The sequence below is a fragment of the Penicillium brevicompactum genome (assembly GCF_028827555.1).
Source record: "Penicillium brevicompactum strain IBT 35665 chromosome Unknown utg000002l_segment0_segment0, whole genome shotgun sequence".
Classification (NCBI taxonomy): domain Eukaryota; kingdom Fungi; phylum Ascomycota; class Eurotiomycetes; order Eurotiales; family Aspergillaceae; genus Penicillium; species Penicillium brevicompactum.
This window is the reverse complement of record NW_026623205.1, coordinates 2869639-2883781: the sequence shown is the minus strand read 5'-3', so window position 1 is coordinate 2883781 and position 14143 is coordinate 2869639. Positions and strand designations below refer to the sequence as shown.

The 14143-nt window shown below is 51.2% G+C and overlaps 3 protein-coding genes across 3 annotated transcripts; all 3 read right to left on the bottom strand.

The window, feature by feature from the left end:
• Positions 1 to 883: 883 nt before the first annotated feature.
• On the bottom strand, positions 884 to 3528 carry N7506_003761 (uncharacterized protein; the record flags this gene model as incomplete). The annotated part of the gene is made up of 2 exons (XM_056953056.1): positions 884 to 2799; positions 2871 to 3528. The coding sequence occupies 2 exons, from the start codon at positions 3526 to 3528 to the stop codon at positions 884 to 886; spliced, it is 2574 nt and encodes an 857-aa protein (XP_056814748.1).
• Positions 3529 to 8262: 4734 nt separating this feature from the next.
• Positions 8263 to 10602, bottom strand: N7506_003760 (uncharacterized protein; the record flags this gene model as incomplete). Its single annotated transcript, XM_056953055.1, has 5 exons — positions 8263 to 9193; positions 9244 to 9334; positions 9383 to 9517; positions 9569 to 9828; positions 9881 to 10602. 5 exons carry the CDS (start codon positions 10600 to 10602, stop codon positions 8263 to 8265), a joined length of 2139 nt encoding a protein of 712 aa, XP_056814747.1.
• Positions 10603 to 11298: 696 nt separating this feature from the next.
• N7506_003759 (N-alpha-acetyltransferase 35, NatC auxiliary subunit) lies at positions 11299 to 13959 on the bottom strand (the record flags this gene model as incomplete). The annotated part of the gene is made up of 8 exons (XM_056953054.1): positions 11299 to 12219; positions 12291 to 12389; positions 12438 to 12695; positions 12746 to 13201; positions 13256 to 13477; positions 13521 to 13673; positions 13742 to 13809; positions 13863 to 13959. The coding sequence occupies 8 exons, from the start codon at positions 13957 to 13959 to the stop codon at positions 11299 to 11301; spliced, it is 2274 nt and encodes a 757-aa protein (XP_056814746.1).
• Between the last annotated feature and the right edge of the window lie 184 nt (positions 13960 to 14143).

Sequence of the window (14143 nt, the reverse complement as noted above, 5' to 3'; positions counted from 1 at the left end):
CGTTATTGGATCTTAGGCAAAAGCAGGCAAACATCGAAGAGGCCCGGTACGCACGCAGACAGAGTGAGGAGACGCGCAAACAGAGCCAGACAATCATGGTCTTCACAGTCATCACCATCCTATTTGTAAGTCTTCACCCCCCGCGGATGCTTCAAGCTCAACCAAATGGATTCTTACTTGCATATAAAGCTTCCAGCCAGTTTCTTGACTGGGCTGTTCGCGTTGAATGTCAGGGAATTTCCACACGAGGGAGACACCGTTACGTACAAAGGGTCGTGGATTTTTCCCATCATCAGTAAGATCTGCCTCTTCCGACCTTTAATATATGTCCAAAACTCGGTTTTTTCTGGATGCTGACCTCGATTCAAGTTTTCGTTTCTCTCGGACTTTCTGCTATATTTTCCTTCCTGGCGTACAACCCAGACTGGTTCTCGTTCCCTCAAAAGAGCCCTAGCCAAGCGAGAAAGGAAGGCGAAGATGAGAAGAAAGGTGATGATACGCGCAATGGTTCGACCGCCACCGGGCACAATCGTAACCCTTTTGGAAGACTGTTTAGACGAAGGAACAAGAATGTCGAGAGGGGAATTAACGGATTAGTATAGCACAACTAACGGGGCTAGCTATCATTCAGTCATGTGAGAAGCTCCGGTGAAAATCGATGAATGTGGCCCTAGAGTACCCAATCATGACAACATGATGTGGTCAACTCACAATCTAGTCATCCACTCTCCGAATTCCAAGTTGCTTCGAGGCTACAGCCCACTAGATCGGTATTTACGAAGGAAAGTAATCATGAGTAGAACAATGCCCATTATCATTATAGCACATTAAGTATCATAATTGCATGCGTAGCAATATAAGAAAATCATAAAATAAAACCCCCTCACAGCGCCTTGAGCAACTCCTGAATCAAAGGCAAGAAGCCAGTGACATCGTCAATCAGGAGTGTAGTCTCGTTGACGAACTTAGGAGTGAGGAGGTCACTAGCGTTATCCAAGAGCGAACCGATCTCCGTGATGGTCGCGGGCTTGAGCAACTTCTTGACCTCGGGCATGATCTCCGGTAGGTATCCAACGATATCCTTGAGGGAGCTGACCAGCTTGGGGCTGAGAAGGTCGTCTGCGGTATCGATGAGGCCAGAGGTCTCGCTGACGAAGTGGGGTGTGAGCAGGTTGGTAGCGTTTGTCACAATGTAGCCCAAGTCCGTGATGATGGTGGTGTTCAGCAGCGACTTTGAGAGATCGGGGATCAATGGGATGACGTCTCCGAGGAGGTCCTTCAGTCCGTGGACGATGGTTGGGGTCAGGAGGTCGTCTGCGCTGTCGATGAGGCCGGTGGTCTCGTTGACGAACTTGGGGGTCAGGAGGTTGTTGGCATTGGTCAAGAGAGATCCGATGGCGTCGACGGTGCCCTTGGTCAAGAGGTGCTTGATCTCGGGAAGCAGGGGCGTGACGGCGCTGAGGATAGACTTCAAGCCAGAGGTGAGGTCCGGAGTCAGCAGGCTGTCGGCCTCGCCAACCAAGCTCATAGTCTCGTTGACGAACTTGGGCGTCAACAGGTTCTCGGCGTTGGTGAGGAGGTTCTCGATCGAGCTGATCATTCCCTTGGTCAGCAAAGACTTGATCTCGGGGATCAGAGGAATGATCTCGCTGAGCAGCGACTTCAAGCCCTTGGTGAGGTCCGGAGTCAGAAGGCTGTCGGCTTCGCTGATGAGGCTGCTGGTCTCCTTGACGAAGTCGTCGGTAAGCAGCTTGTTGGCGTTCTTCAGAACGTTCTCGATCTCGGTGATAGTAGCCGGCTTGAGAAGTCCCTTGAGCTCGGGCAACAAAGGAGTGACCTGGTCGAGCAGACCCTTGATGCTTGAGATGGTGCCGGGGCTCAGAAGATCGCTGGCCTCCTCGATCAGAGTGGAGGTCTGGTTCACGAAACTGGTGGTAAGCAGATCGTTGGCATTGCCCAGGAGCGTCTCGATCTCCTTGACGTTGCCATCGGTGAGAAGGTTGCTGGCCTTGCTAATGAGAGGACCAGCCTGCTTGATAAGCTTCCCGGTGGTGTCGATGAAGCCTGGGGTAAGCAGCTTGTTGGCGTTCGACAGAAGCGACTCGATCTCCTTGGTATTCGCCTCGGTGAGGAGACCACTGGCTTGGGTGATGAGAGGACCGGCTTGCTTGATAAGCTTTCCGGTAATCTGGATAAAGTCGGGCGTGAGTAGCTTGTTGGCGTTGGATAGGAGAGACTCGATTTCCTTGGTGTTCTCCTCGGTGAGGAGACCGCTGGCCTGGGTGATAAGAGGACCGGCCTGCTTGATAAGCTTGCCGGTGGTCTCGATGAAGCTTGGAGTAAGCAGCTTGTTTGCGTTGGACAGAAGCGATTCGATCTCCTTGACGTTGCCCTCGGTGAGGAGACCACTGGCCTGGTCGATGAGAGGGCTGGCCTTTCCAATAAGATTGGTGGTCTCCTTGACGAAGTTGGCAGTGAGCAACTTGTTGGCATTGTTGACCAGGTTGATGATAGCCTTGGTGTCTTCGGCAGTAAGAAGCAGGGCAGCGTTGTCAATCAAGTTATCAACCTTCTTGACGAAGTCGGAGGTCAGAAGGCCGTTAGCGTTGTTGATCAAAGACATGATCTCCTGGGTGTTCTTCTTGGTCAAGAGGTCGTTGGCATTGTCGATCAGACCACCGACCTTCTTGGAGAAGTCTGCGGTCAGAAGGTTGTTGGCATTGGCTACCAAGCTCCGGATATCGTTGTCGACGGGGGAGCCAAACTGGTGGACAGGAATTCGAAGGTATCGGTGACGGTCTTCAGGAAACCGGGGTTAAGGAGACCTTCGAGCCCACCAATGAGGTCACCCAAGCCACCACCGCTCTTACCACCACCAAGCAAGCCGGTGAGTGTGTTTTCCAAGCCGGACAGAATGTTGTCCGAATCAGAGGAGCTGCCAGAGGACTTGGTGCTGGTGGTACCGGAAGAAGAGGCAGCAGAGGATGTTTCACTCTGGTCAGCCTCGGCAGCTGAGCTGGCGCCAGTGCCAGCAGCCTTGGTAGCGGTAGGGCCAGACTCGGACTCGGATGATGAAGCACCGCCGCCGAGAGCGGTCTCGACACCGCCAACCAGAGATCCAACGGGGTTGTTAGCCTTGGCTGTCGTGGTCGGGGCGGCGTTGTCCTGGGCAGCGGTGTTATCTTCAGCAGAGGTGGTATCCTCTTCCTTGGGAGCAGCAGCAGCAGTGTTGGCTCCGTGGGTGACCGCATTAGCAGTATCCGCGGCAGCAGTGGTAGGATCCGCTGCAGCAGTGGTAGGATCCGCTGCAGGGGTGGGGTCTGCCGCAGGAGTATTGGCGGCATTGACATTGGCTTGGTTTACGTTAGCCTGCTGCTGAGTGGCAGAAGTTGTAGGTGCGGCCTCCTCCACGTTGTTGGCGGCAGCAGGCGCGACGGTACCCGCTGAGGCTGATTGGGCTGCTGGGCTGGCCCCTGTCACGTTCACCGTGAACAGGAGTGCCGTAGCAAGAGTCGACATAAAACGCATGTTGGCAAATGGTCCGATCTGGCGGTTGTGTATTTGGTGAGGTGTATCTTGACCAACCAGTCGTATAGGCGTCAATTCCCCAAACCTGTCGTTCAAAGGTTTGTTGCGGAGCAGGAAGAGCCTTCAGGGAGATCCGGGAAAAACAGCCTTCCCCGGAGTGCGAGCCAGGTCTTTATTTACAGCGCGACGGCGCCGATCGCCGTGTACCAGACACGGTTCTATGCCATCCCCGCTAACCACAATTGTTAGTGCAATGGCACTAAGGCCGATTTTTGGTGTAGCCCCATCATCGCCGAGGAAATGGGGATCGACACCGAGGCAGATAATGCAGAACGGAGTAGAGTAGTACCCATGTGATTAGCAGTTCTCATCACAACTCCACTCCCCGTAGAGTCTAGTAACTCTTCATCGGCCGTGCCTGGGGACTAGGTAGGGATCGGCACTACTACCTGCAGGGAAGAAGCGAAAGGCTTTTTTTTTTCCGGTCCCGAGGCATCAGGCACATGTGTTTGTCAGATTTTGGCGAGCCTGGGCATTGATCCAGTAGGAGCAGGGGTGTCATGGCGTGAACCTGCGTATATTGGCGTATTGGAGCCAAACTATGCGGGATTGGGGCTAAGACGAGCGGGAGCGGGGGTGCTCCTTTTCCCCACATCAGCAATTGAAGAGCCAAGATTGGCCGTGGATAGGGACCAGAAAGGGTCGAGATGGGTCAAAGAGCAGGTCCGTGGCCAATGACCAAATGAGCGACAGGAGAAGAAACAGGAAACCAAAAACAAGAATGAGGGGAGGTTCGGGCTTGACCCTAAAGCGGTAAAGACCTACAGTGATCCTTACCCTATTCTGCCCCCATTCTCCCCCATTCTCCCCCAATTCGCTGTCCACCGACGCCTTTGGAAAAGAAAAAAACTCTTAATTCGAATTTCCGAGACTCGTGCTTGTGACTACATTTTTGCAAGTACTGGAAATTTAGCCTTTGCTTCATCTTGGTATTAAGGGTCAAAGGTCCTCGCAAAATTCGGCATCTTAACAGCACTACAGTTTCACGCATAGCGGTCGTATTTCGTATGTCTTTCGTATATTCCTCATATGGTCATTGGAAATAATCGGCAGCTATTGCTCACAGACAGCGGAGCTGGGTAGGATCGGCCAATGGCTTAACCTGGAGTGGAAAGCTTAAGCGTTCATCTTTTCGGTCATTCGGTCTTAGCCTCCTTTTCTTATTTTCCCTTTGAATTGAGTCTTCAGGCTCTAAGCATTGGCTACTCTGTAAAATACCTCGATTTTAGAGACGTCTCAAGCTAAATATCTCTCAATCTCCCACTTGATTCATGTCTGTAAATGTTTCCAATGTTTCTTCGGGGCCCAAGTATAATCCGAGATGAGTCCATCACCACCAATTATAAGCCTCGTGATTGGTTATGTTTCCCCCGGAGCCCTGGAGTAGATCTTTACTTTATGTTTCTCTCAGTCCGAGTCCAGATGCAAACCGTACCTCAGCGCGGCTTGGGTCCATAACGCTATTGCAGTCTCCATACGGAGTACTCCATACTCCGTATTGAACCTCCAAGAGGCAAAGCCTCACGCAGCCACAGCATGGAAGCATCACCTCATTAAATGCAAATACCTCATATTTAATTTAGAGCTGATTGGTCCATAGCTACTCATGTACATCCCAGAGTGCTGAGCAATGAAAAATAAAAATAAAAATCCAAAATAAATTACAAGAGTCTATAATGAACAACCCGTACTTCATTCTAAGCGAATGGAACGGAACCCCATACTCTTACCTGGGCACTCGTGTCCGGATTGCGGGATAGACCAGATCTCGGCACATTCAGAAACCCGACGATCGTGACTGGGGGTCCTTGGCTCTCAGGGTGGTATTCTCGGGAAAATGACCTCATAAATTAAGATGTGCCGTTGATAGACTTCCGAACCCCAGTTTGCTCCGGAAAGGAGGCGCTCTTGCGCCTCAGCCACTTGCGGGGGAATCTCAAATGATGACATTGTTCGCTTATTCCATGCTAGCACGTCAAAAGTAAATTAAACGTCCCTGGCAGATCTGAGGTTCAACCGAGAATCACAAGATTGCTCGGTCCAAGTACCTTTTGGCTGCGCTATGGCCCATGGCTATATTAATTTGACGGATCACTCGTTTAGATGTACGGAGTCAAATTAGAAGCCGTTGGGCACTCCGCAAGTCGCCTGGAATTACATCTTACGATGTCGTGTTGCTCGCTCAATTTTCCCTCTTCTGCTTTTTTGGGGAGCTTTAATCCCTTGCGGATCCATGGATATGGCATGCAGTTGGTAGCAAATTTGGGGCCATGCAGGTAATCACCGAGAAAACAGAGCCTATAATAACAAACATTCCCGTTGAATTTTCTTGCACGGGTTTACACTTGGACTTTTCATATTTACTCCGTATCCCACCTTTTATTCTTTGTTCTTCAAGTCAATTGAGAAAAGTCGCGAAATTGGGCATCAATGATGTGCACACAGGCTGGTATCGCTTTGGCCCCAACTACAGCTCAGCAGATTTTCTTCGATAGCCTTTCAGGCGCCCAGGCGGCCCCGTACCTCGAGCTGTTGTAAAAAGCTCACATCTTTGGTTGAGCACCTTACAAAAATGATTATGTATCGAACGACCTGGGCTTTCTCCAGACTGCAGAGTCTCAATACCTATACAGGGCTATAAATTATCAGTAAATGCGTGGATTGGCTTCTCATGGCTCGTATCAAGTTGACTAGGGCATCCCGATGTTGTTGAAATTGCCCGGGCGTTAATTATAGCACCAATGCTCACAGCCGAGATTCTTCAATGGCGGACACGGTCTTCCCATTGAACGCTCAGCTTGCCGCAGCGAGTATCCATTTGGCTTTTGGTATCCCAGGTGGTGAGCCAATCCTCAATTCCGCAAAGGGACTTTTTGGAGCAGGGGGAGCTTGAACCCTTGCGGCTACTTGTCCATCCGAGTTCGCCCATCCGCTCACTAATTTCAAGGTTGGTTCCGTCTACACTCCTGCTCGGGAGGTAGGTAGCATGCACTCTGTCCAATTTCAATCAAAGTTCTTCCAGATGAACTTTGACATATTTACCAAATATCGCAGTATTGCGGGCAGCTTTGCGATATTTTAAATCTACTACTCCGTATCGATTCCGTACTTAAATAAACATCCAAGGTATATCAAAAGCCTCACGTCATCAATCTCCGTGGGTGACTCCCGAGGACCAAGCCTGGCCTTTCAAGGTTGTTTTCTTCATATGTCTCCATTGTATAGCCATAATTACAGAGGAGACCGCGGAATCACGCGGTCATTAGTCTTTTATAAATACAAACCCGAACCTTGGAAGTTCTTACCTGGATACGAGCCCTGAGTCTGATCCGACCATTGCAGGCCTTGGAAAGCTAGACTCCCAATCTCACCTGGGCACTAGACCAGGAATATCCCATCCCATTTCTCCATGTAATTGTAATCAATATCCATCCATTGATGGAAACATCCCATGGGGTATCCTCGAATCCCCCTCAGCTGACCTCACCCCATAACCCTGTCTTAGCCCCCAACGTCAGGCAATATCACCGGAAAACCGCTAGAAAACACTCAGACAATGGGCCCATGAGGGCAGGGAATTAGACAGCAGAAGTCGGTGCGAAGAAACCTAAGCGAATCAAATGCGCAATATCCTATCGTTTCAAAGAAATGCACGCGGATATTACGAGGTCTTGCATATGTACCCGTGAACATCCATAGCCATGGACCCCCAGAGAAGCTACCAAGTGGCATATACTACAGGTCAGATTCGATGCATATAGCCTAGACCCATTTTCATCAGTCATCGTTCCATGATTGAAGGAATTCTCCCCACACTAATAACAAAAGGGCTCAAAGCCATTGGAAAAAGTGGATCTCAGATAAGCACGGTCGATCAGGCGATGTTTGGCTGCATGGTGAAGCCTCTGGGGTTGATGGGTTCTAGGCAGAGCCTCGGTAATGAGTCTTTATGGATCGAGGCTGCCACTGGGATGTTTCTCTCCAAGCGTTGAAGGGAGTTAACGGTGAGAGATTTCAGGTCTTATGTCCGAGAACACTGGCCCGGATATGTATTCCCACGTCGATAACGCCCACAAGTGGTTTTTTTTTCTTGGTGTTTTTTTTTCTTCCACCGGGCGTCGTTTCAAATGTGAATGTGTTTCACATATCACTGCAAACGGATGGGGAATATTGATTTCCACGGTTGAGAGACCATCGAAAACCCTGGCGCGATCGCAGCAAGGGAGCCGGGGAAATCTCGGCCGGCCGAACCGCATCCGACAACGACAAAGTAGAGCCCAAAGCAGGACTTGCAGGCCGAGGGGGTTGAGTCGGGTACGTCGGACGTGTGACGTTTTTTTACTCGAAGAGCCCCTGAGAGCAGGCGGCCATAATATGCCGAAGTTTCTCTTTCTCTCTACACTCGACCTAAGAAAAAAAAAAAAAAAGACAAGACAAGACAAAAAGCAGACACGACATGTTATTTGGATTCGTGTCTCGATCAATTCCTGCGCTTAAGCGGTATGGTATGTATACGGCGCAGATGAAATGTTCACCTCACAAGAAAAAGTGCAGGTGTTTTATGTACCCAGAAATCCCATAGCCCAAGGGCCCCCAAGCGCCTGTGCACGGAGAGCAAAACAAAACAAAACAAAAATCAAAGGAAAAAGAGGCGCAGGAACTCAAAGCCCGAAATTACGTTACTGGATTATTCCCGCTCATACTGGGGAATAACATCACATCCGACACGCGACCCAGAATGTTCCGCATACTGACTCCCTCCATGGGCTGAGGAGCAGAGCTAGGGGCCATCATAGCCGGGACGTTAGGACTGGATTCGAGTGAGGGAGAAGAGGGCAGGTCGAGAGGTGAATATGTATCTCCGGAATTCGCGACTGACGGGATACCCTTGGGGGCACTGAAAGCTTCGCGGATCTCGCGCAGAGCCCGCAGAGAGGATGAGACATGTTTGGCGGAGTCGGTGCGATTGTTGTGGTCTTTTGCCTCTTCCGCATAGACGTGATCGCCGAGGGTGGCCTCCAACCTATCGATCAACTGCCAGGTCTGGGGACCATCGTCGTTTGCCACGAGCAGGAATGCGGACGCGATGGTTCTCTGCAAACTGATCCAAGACCGAGAGCAGTGCGAATTGATCTCGTGCAGCTCGACAAAGGCATCGATGGTATTCATCAAGCTACTGATGCAGTCTTCGCGGATGATGGCACGTCGATGGTCGTCCAGATGAGCGTGTGGGTCAAGTGACACTCGACAGAGGACTGAGAGGAGGTAGGAGGAGTGAAGTCGCAACTCTGTGCGCTCGATATGGTCCGCTAGAGTATGGCAGCTCTCGCGGTACCGGAGGTGTGGAGTTGCTTCGACGAGCATACGTTGAATCTGTTGTTTATACTCTCTGATTTCTTGGGTCGGTGAATATGAGGATCCAGGATACATGCGTGATCGCAGAAGTTCCAATGCCGAAGAAACGATTCGACACAGGGTTTCGAAATATGAACGGTGTCCCGGCATTGATTTGGGATCGAATGGGATTTCCGGTTGACTGACCATGGTGATGGATGGTCGGTCATAGGCAAGCGAGAAGTGACTGTTCTGAAAGGCCATGGCCCACCTGGAATTCGTCAGTGGTTACTCCGAAATACAACAGCGGGAGGCACATACCAGACACGCCTTCGCACTTCTTGTTCTGCAAGTGAGAACCCCGTCGACTCAACGTGGAGTCCGAGGACTAGACACATTCGTTCCGTCATGCCTATGATCCGTTAGCCGGACGCTCTCGCCAGATCCCTTCAACACATACCCAGCAAAGTATAGGATGCACCCGCATTCATGTTGTATGAAAGAACATTACTAATGATGAGAAGAATCTGAATTACTTCTACAGTGGGTTGCGATACATAATTCAACATCCGGAGACATTGATACGCACAAGACACTGGAGCAAGGTCAGCACAGATCTTCCAAGCTTTCTCGGAGTGCGACGTACCATATACCCAAGAAGTCAGCTCGCGCTCGTTTTCCGGGTTGTCAGACAGCTGACTCCCCGACGCAAGAACCGCAAAGAGCAGACTAAGAAAAGCCAAGTCCATCCCAAAGGGTTTCACCAAGCCATCGGCATTGGGTTTATAGACGCCGCCTGCTCGTCGTCGGTTCTCAAGCAGATGTTTTGTGTTTCGTTCAAGTCCAGGGACATCCGAGAGCACAGGGTACAAGACCGCTCCTATACTCTGATAGAACGAAAGGAATCTAACACCCGAGGTTAGCATAGGTCTCTAGCCATCGCGCGGGCTCGACTCACTCCAGACATTGCTCGTCTTCCGGAAGTACAGCGCACACGCCGGCGATGTTGAACGTGTACGGATCCGACGACCATAGATCGACGAAGGGATATGCAGCCGACTCATTACCCAAAGCAAGTTCAGCAAGGAGGTCCTCCTGGGGCAGCGCCTGCGCTGTATCCTCCGACCTCTTCGATTTATCCAAGATATCCACCAGAGCCGACCGGGAGCCCAGATGGACCGCACCAGTCTTCAACACATTCGAACCATAAACACCTTCCGACCGTGTTGAACTTTTCCGCTCGATGGGTTCGGACTCCGGGGGCTTGCGCGCAGAATGTGACTGGAAGAGCGAGTGCAGACTGCCAATAGTTTGTTCCATCGCGATCATCTTGACGTTGATCTCATCCCACTCGGCCTGGGAGAGATCGATGACGTCCGATAAGTCGGGATCGGCGCTCGTGCTGGAGGGATGATCGGTCGGATACGAGCCATCACGGGTAGGAGCCGAGTGGGCATAGGGCGGGATTGTGGGGGAGATAAAGGTTTGTTGTAGAGGCGTTGAGGAGGCCGTGATGGCAGGATTGGAGATCTTGGAGGAAGGACGACCGTAGGAACAGGTGAAATTGCGCTTGGTGCAGTTCCCGCAGGGGACGTTGCGATCGCAGCGGACTTTGCTCGCTCGACACGGTAGACAAGTCTTGCATTCGCGCGGTCGGCGACGGATTGGATAGGTTGGCATGGAGTTGTATAATCCCTTTTTTTCACAGCCGGGGCCCCGCGATCGACAATGTGAAGATAGGACCCTGCGACCGGACAATAAGAGGGAGCGGCATAGGCGTAGACGAGTTTGAAAATGGATAGCTCTCACTGGTCTGAGGCTAGGAGCGAATCGGTACAAAAGACCCCGGAGGCTATCAGAGATTCGTGAGCTGCCCCGGATGTTCAACACTCCCCATTGATGTGATCTGTCGGAAAGTTATTGGGTATGTAAAAGTTCCAAGGTCGAGCGAGCGTGTGAGGTTGCGGGTTGGTTTCATAACCAAAAAAATCCCCTCTCTGCCCCAAGAGAATTGCTGCGATGGCTTAGCGCCACCCGAAAAAAATCCAATTTCTAGTTGAGTAGCTTGGCGATATTCAATGGAATCTGGCTGCGAATAATTTTACATTGTACTTTGACTCCGGGGAAGCTTGATCGTCATGTCCAAATGTTCAACATGAAACACGTCATCCGGGGGTCGACAGCTAAGTTCCGTTTCCGGTCTAAATAGGGCAGATCTCTCGCATCGGCTTATTTACTTCTATACTACGGAGTACGGTTGGTTTGGTGTGGGCTTTGCAGCGCCCGTCCAATGTACGAGGCTATAACATGTCATGATCATTTCTATAGGTATCACGGGTAATAATGAAGAGTAAAATCGATACAAGCCTTGGAGATTCAAGCCTGGGACTTCTTCTCAGAGACCTGCGGCACCGCCCACCAGTCATGCCAGCGAGCTTTGTTACCAACCTCGGGGACCTTCACCTCCAAGTTGAGAGGCTTGTCATCACCAGAGGCCGCCAGAGCCTTTTTGACCACCTCAATAGCCAGACTGGTTCCGATGCAGGCACGCATGGTGTCCTTTGCATCGCGGTTCCAATCATCTTTGATTGCTTTGGGTGAAGCCGAGGCTGTATCCGACGGGTCCTCAATGAAGGCCCCATTGGCAAGCGTTGCCTCCCAAGCCTTTCGCGCCTCTGTGACTGCCTTGGAGGCACGTTCCAGGATGGCGGTATCAGAGTCACCCTCGAGCGCAGCCTCGCGCTGATATTCTTCAAAGGGCACCAACTCGGGTAGAGTGATAGGGATAAATGGCTTCATGCGAATCTCATATCGTAGTCTATCGGTAGAATACGCTTGAGGGGAAGAGGCCAATGGGAGAATTTTGTGTCGAGTCAGTACCACGTACAGTGCGTGGAGAGCAATCGCAAAGGCATCGATTGCACTGATGTGCGTCGTGAGTCTGTCCAAGGCGTGGAATGATCGGTGGAACGCAGATGCTTTCTGAGCAGAATTCCCTGACCGGGAGCCAGCAGACATCAGATCTCGCTTTCGCGCGGCTACTGTGAACGTGCGAATGCGGTCAATGTGACCAAGGTGTGTGGAGCAAATGTGAGACAGGTACCAATACATCCCCGGGAGTTCCTCAGGGGCGTAAATGGAAAGCTCGAAGCCCATCTGAAGAATGAGTCGGAATTGGACCAGCTTTTGATGATAGGCCCAGCTGCTGAGAGGGAAAGACCAAGTTGGTTCACCCCCTTGGAATTGTAGTGGCGGCTCTGCGCTCAACGTGCGAAGCTCAAGATCGAGTTCTTCGGCCTATTTACAGTTAGCGTGGTAACTAAAAGCCCCCTCGGGGACACGGATCAGGTCACACGGGGATCACTCACTTCCATCTGCAGATTGTCCCAATCAAGAATAGTATGGCAGAGTGTGCGGCGGAGGCGACAGCGATTCAGACAAGCGCATCGCACCGTATCGACAAATGGCTAAATAAATTAGCGAATACGACTATTGCGAAGGGAAGAAGAACCAACCTGAGAGAATCGCTTCATGAAGCCATCCATCTTCAGCGCAATTTGAAACCGGGGATCAGACGGGACTTCCACATCATCCGTATTCGCTTCGAGCAATATGCTGGCAGGTAGCACCAGTTCCGCCAACTCTCCAAATAAGAAGTCTTTGACAGGAACAGTCCCAAGGATGTTATAATTACTAACGATCAATGCCTGGAGGAGGCAGCGGATGTAGATTGACGGTTGAGGTTTTCGAGAAAGTAGAGTCCAGACAGCGGTCTGCGGCAATTGTTAATGTCAGAATCAATATGATCCTCATCTACACATACCTTAAAGTTGCTTGGGCCGGTATAGTCAAGCATCTGCTGCATGTCTATCGCGTCTTGACACAGCCGTTTGAGATGTGCCAGTGCATCATCGCAGCTAATATTAACCATCGGGCGAGGGGGCACAGTGCTAGCCAGCTTCCGCTGAATTTTCAAGCTGAAAGCCTCTGGAATTGGCTTCCCCAGAGAGACCGACTCTGTTAAAGGTCCGAGTTCCGACAGACACGACTCGAAATTGTGTGTATCTCTGGTTTCAAGGACTTCTAGGTCCTGATCTAACGCAGATAGGAACCCATGTCGGAATGCAAGTCTACAGCGGATAGCATCTTTGAGCTTCTGGTCAATATCAGCCTGTTCGGCGAGCCAGGCGGTCGCCTGATCCAGCAGTTCGTGAAAGCGGGAGATATGGATTGCAGAAAGCAAATTTCGGTTGTATAATTGGCTGACAAAATCCTCTTCCTGTTTTTGAAGTTAGGTGAGAAGTAGTTTGGATCTTCGATCACGGTTACTGACCTCGTAGTAGTATTCGGTAGCCACTCGGGCATGGACGAGATCGCATGCCTTGACCAGTGAGAGACAATAAGCTCGCAGGACAAGGCTGACCAGAGGCGACTCGCTCGGCACACGGTCAAACCGCGCATCCTCAATAGTCCTCGGCACTGGCCACAATAACCTGTCAAGGTAAATTGATGTAAATAGCGTTTGCGAGAGAGGATGTCCCTTGTGCCATGCCACCTGCAATTATATCAGCAATCTATAACGCAACATAGCAACACACGGTGTCTCCAACCTCATGGCACAGCAGCTGGTCCATCAAGCCCACTATTTCTTCTGGTGTCAATGGCTTTCGAACATCGTAGTCGTCTTCGAGAGCCTGCTCGAGATTTTCCCCGGGGGCTATGTAGCCACTGTCCATTTTCGAATCCATAATCTGCATCGATGCGATTGTCGTTAGCCGCATGTTTCGTGGCACGTCTCACGATCAGAAAGCTGACGCACCTCCAATGCGCCCACGGCCTCGAATAGCGTGAACGTCTCATCTTTAACGAGTTGCCCTGTGTTCAATTCTGGCGATATGATCATTAGTCCCATATTCGAGTTCTGGGAGCAGTACACCTACTCGACGCGGCGGCCGTAAATTCAGCGGTGATGTCGCGCGGGACTGCGGGCTGCCCAATCCGCGGACGGGGCACGCGAACCTCGTTATTCGGCAGCATAGCAAATGAAGCCAAGGTCGTCTAGCGCGGCGCCGTTTCGCTTATACAATAGAAACAAATTGCCAAGCACCGCAGGCCTGGTTCGGAGGTATGGGCGAGTCGAGGGGAAGGGCGGGGGACGAGGGCGGAGGAAAAAGCGATTCGGGCAAGGCTGCTCGGGCCCAGAGGTGACGTGCAACATCTG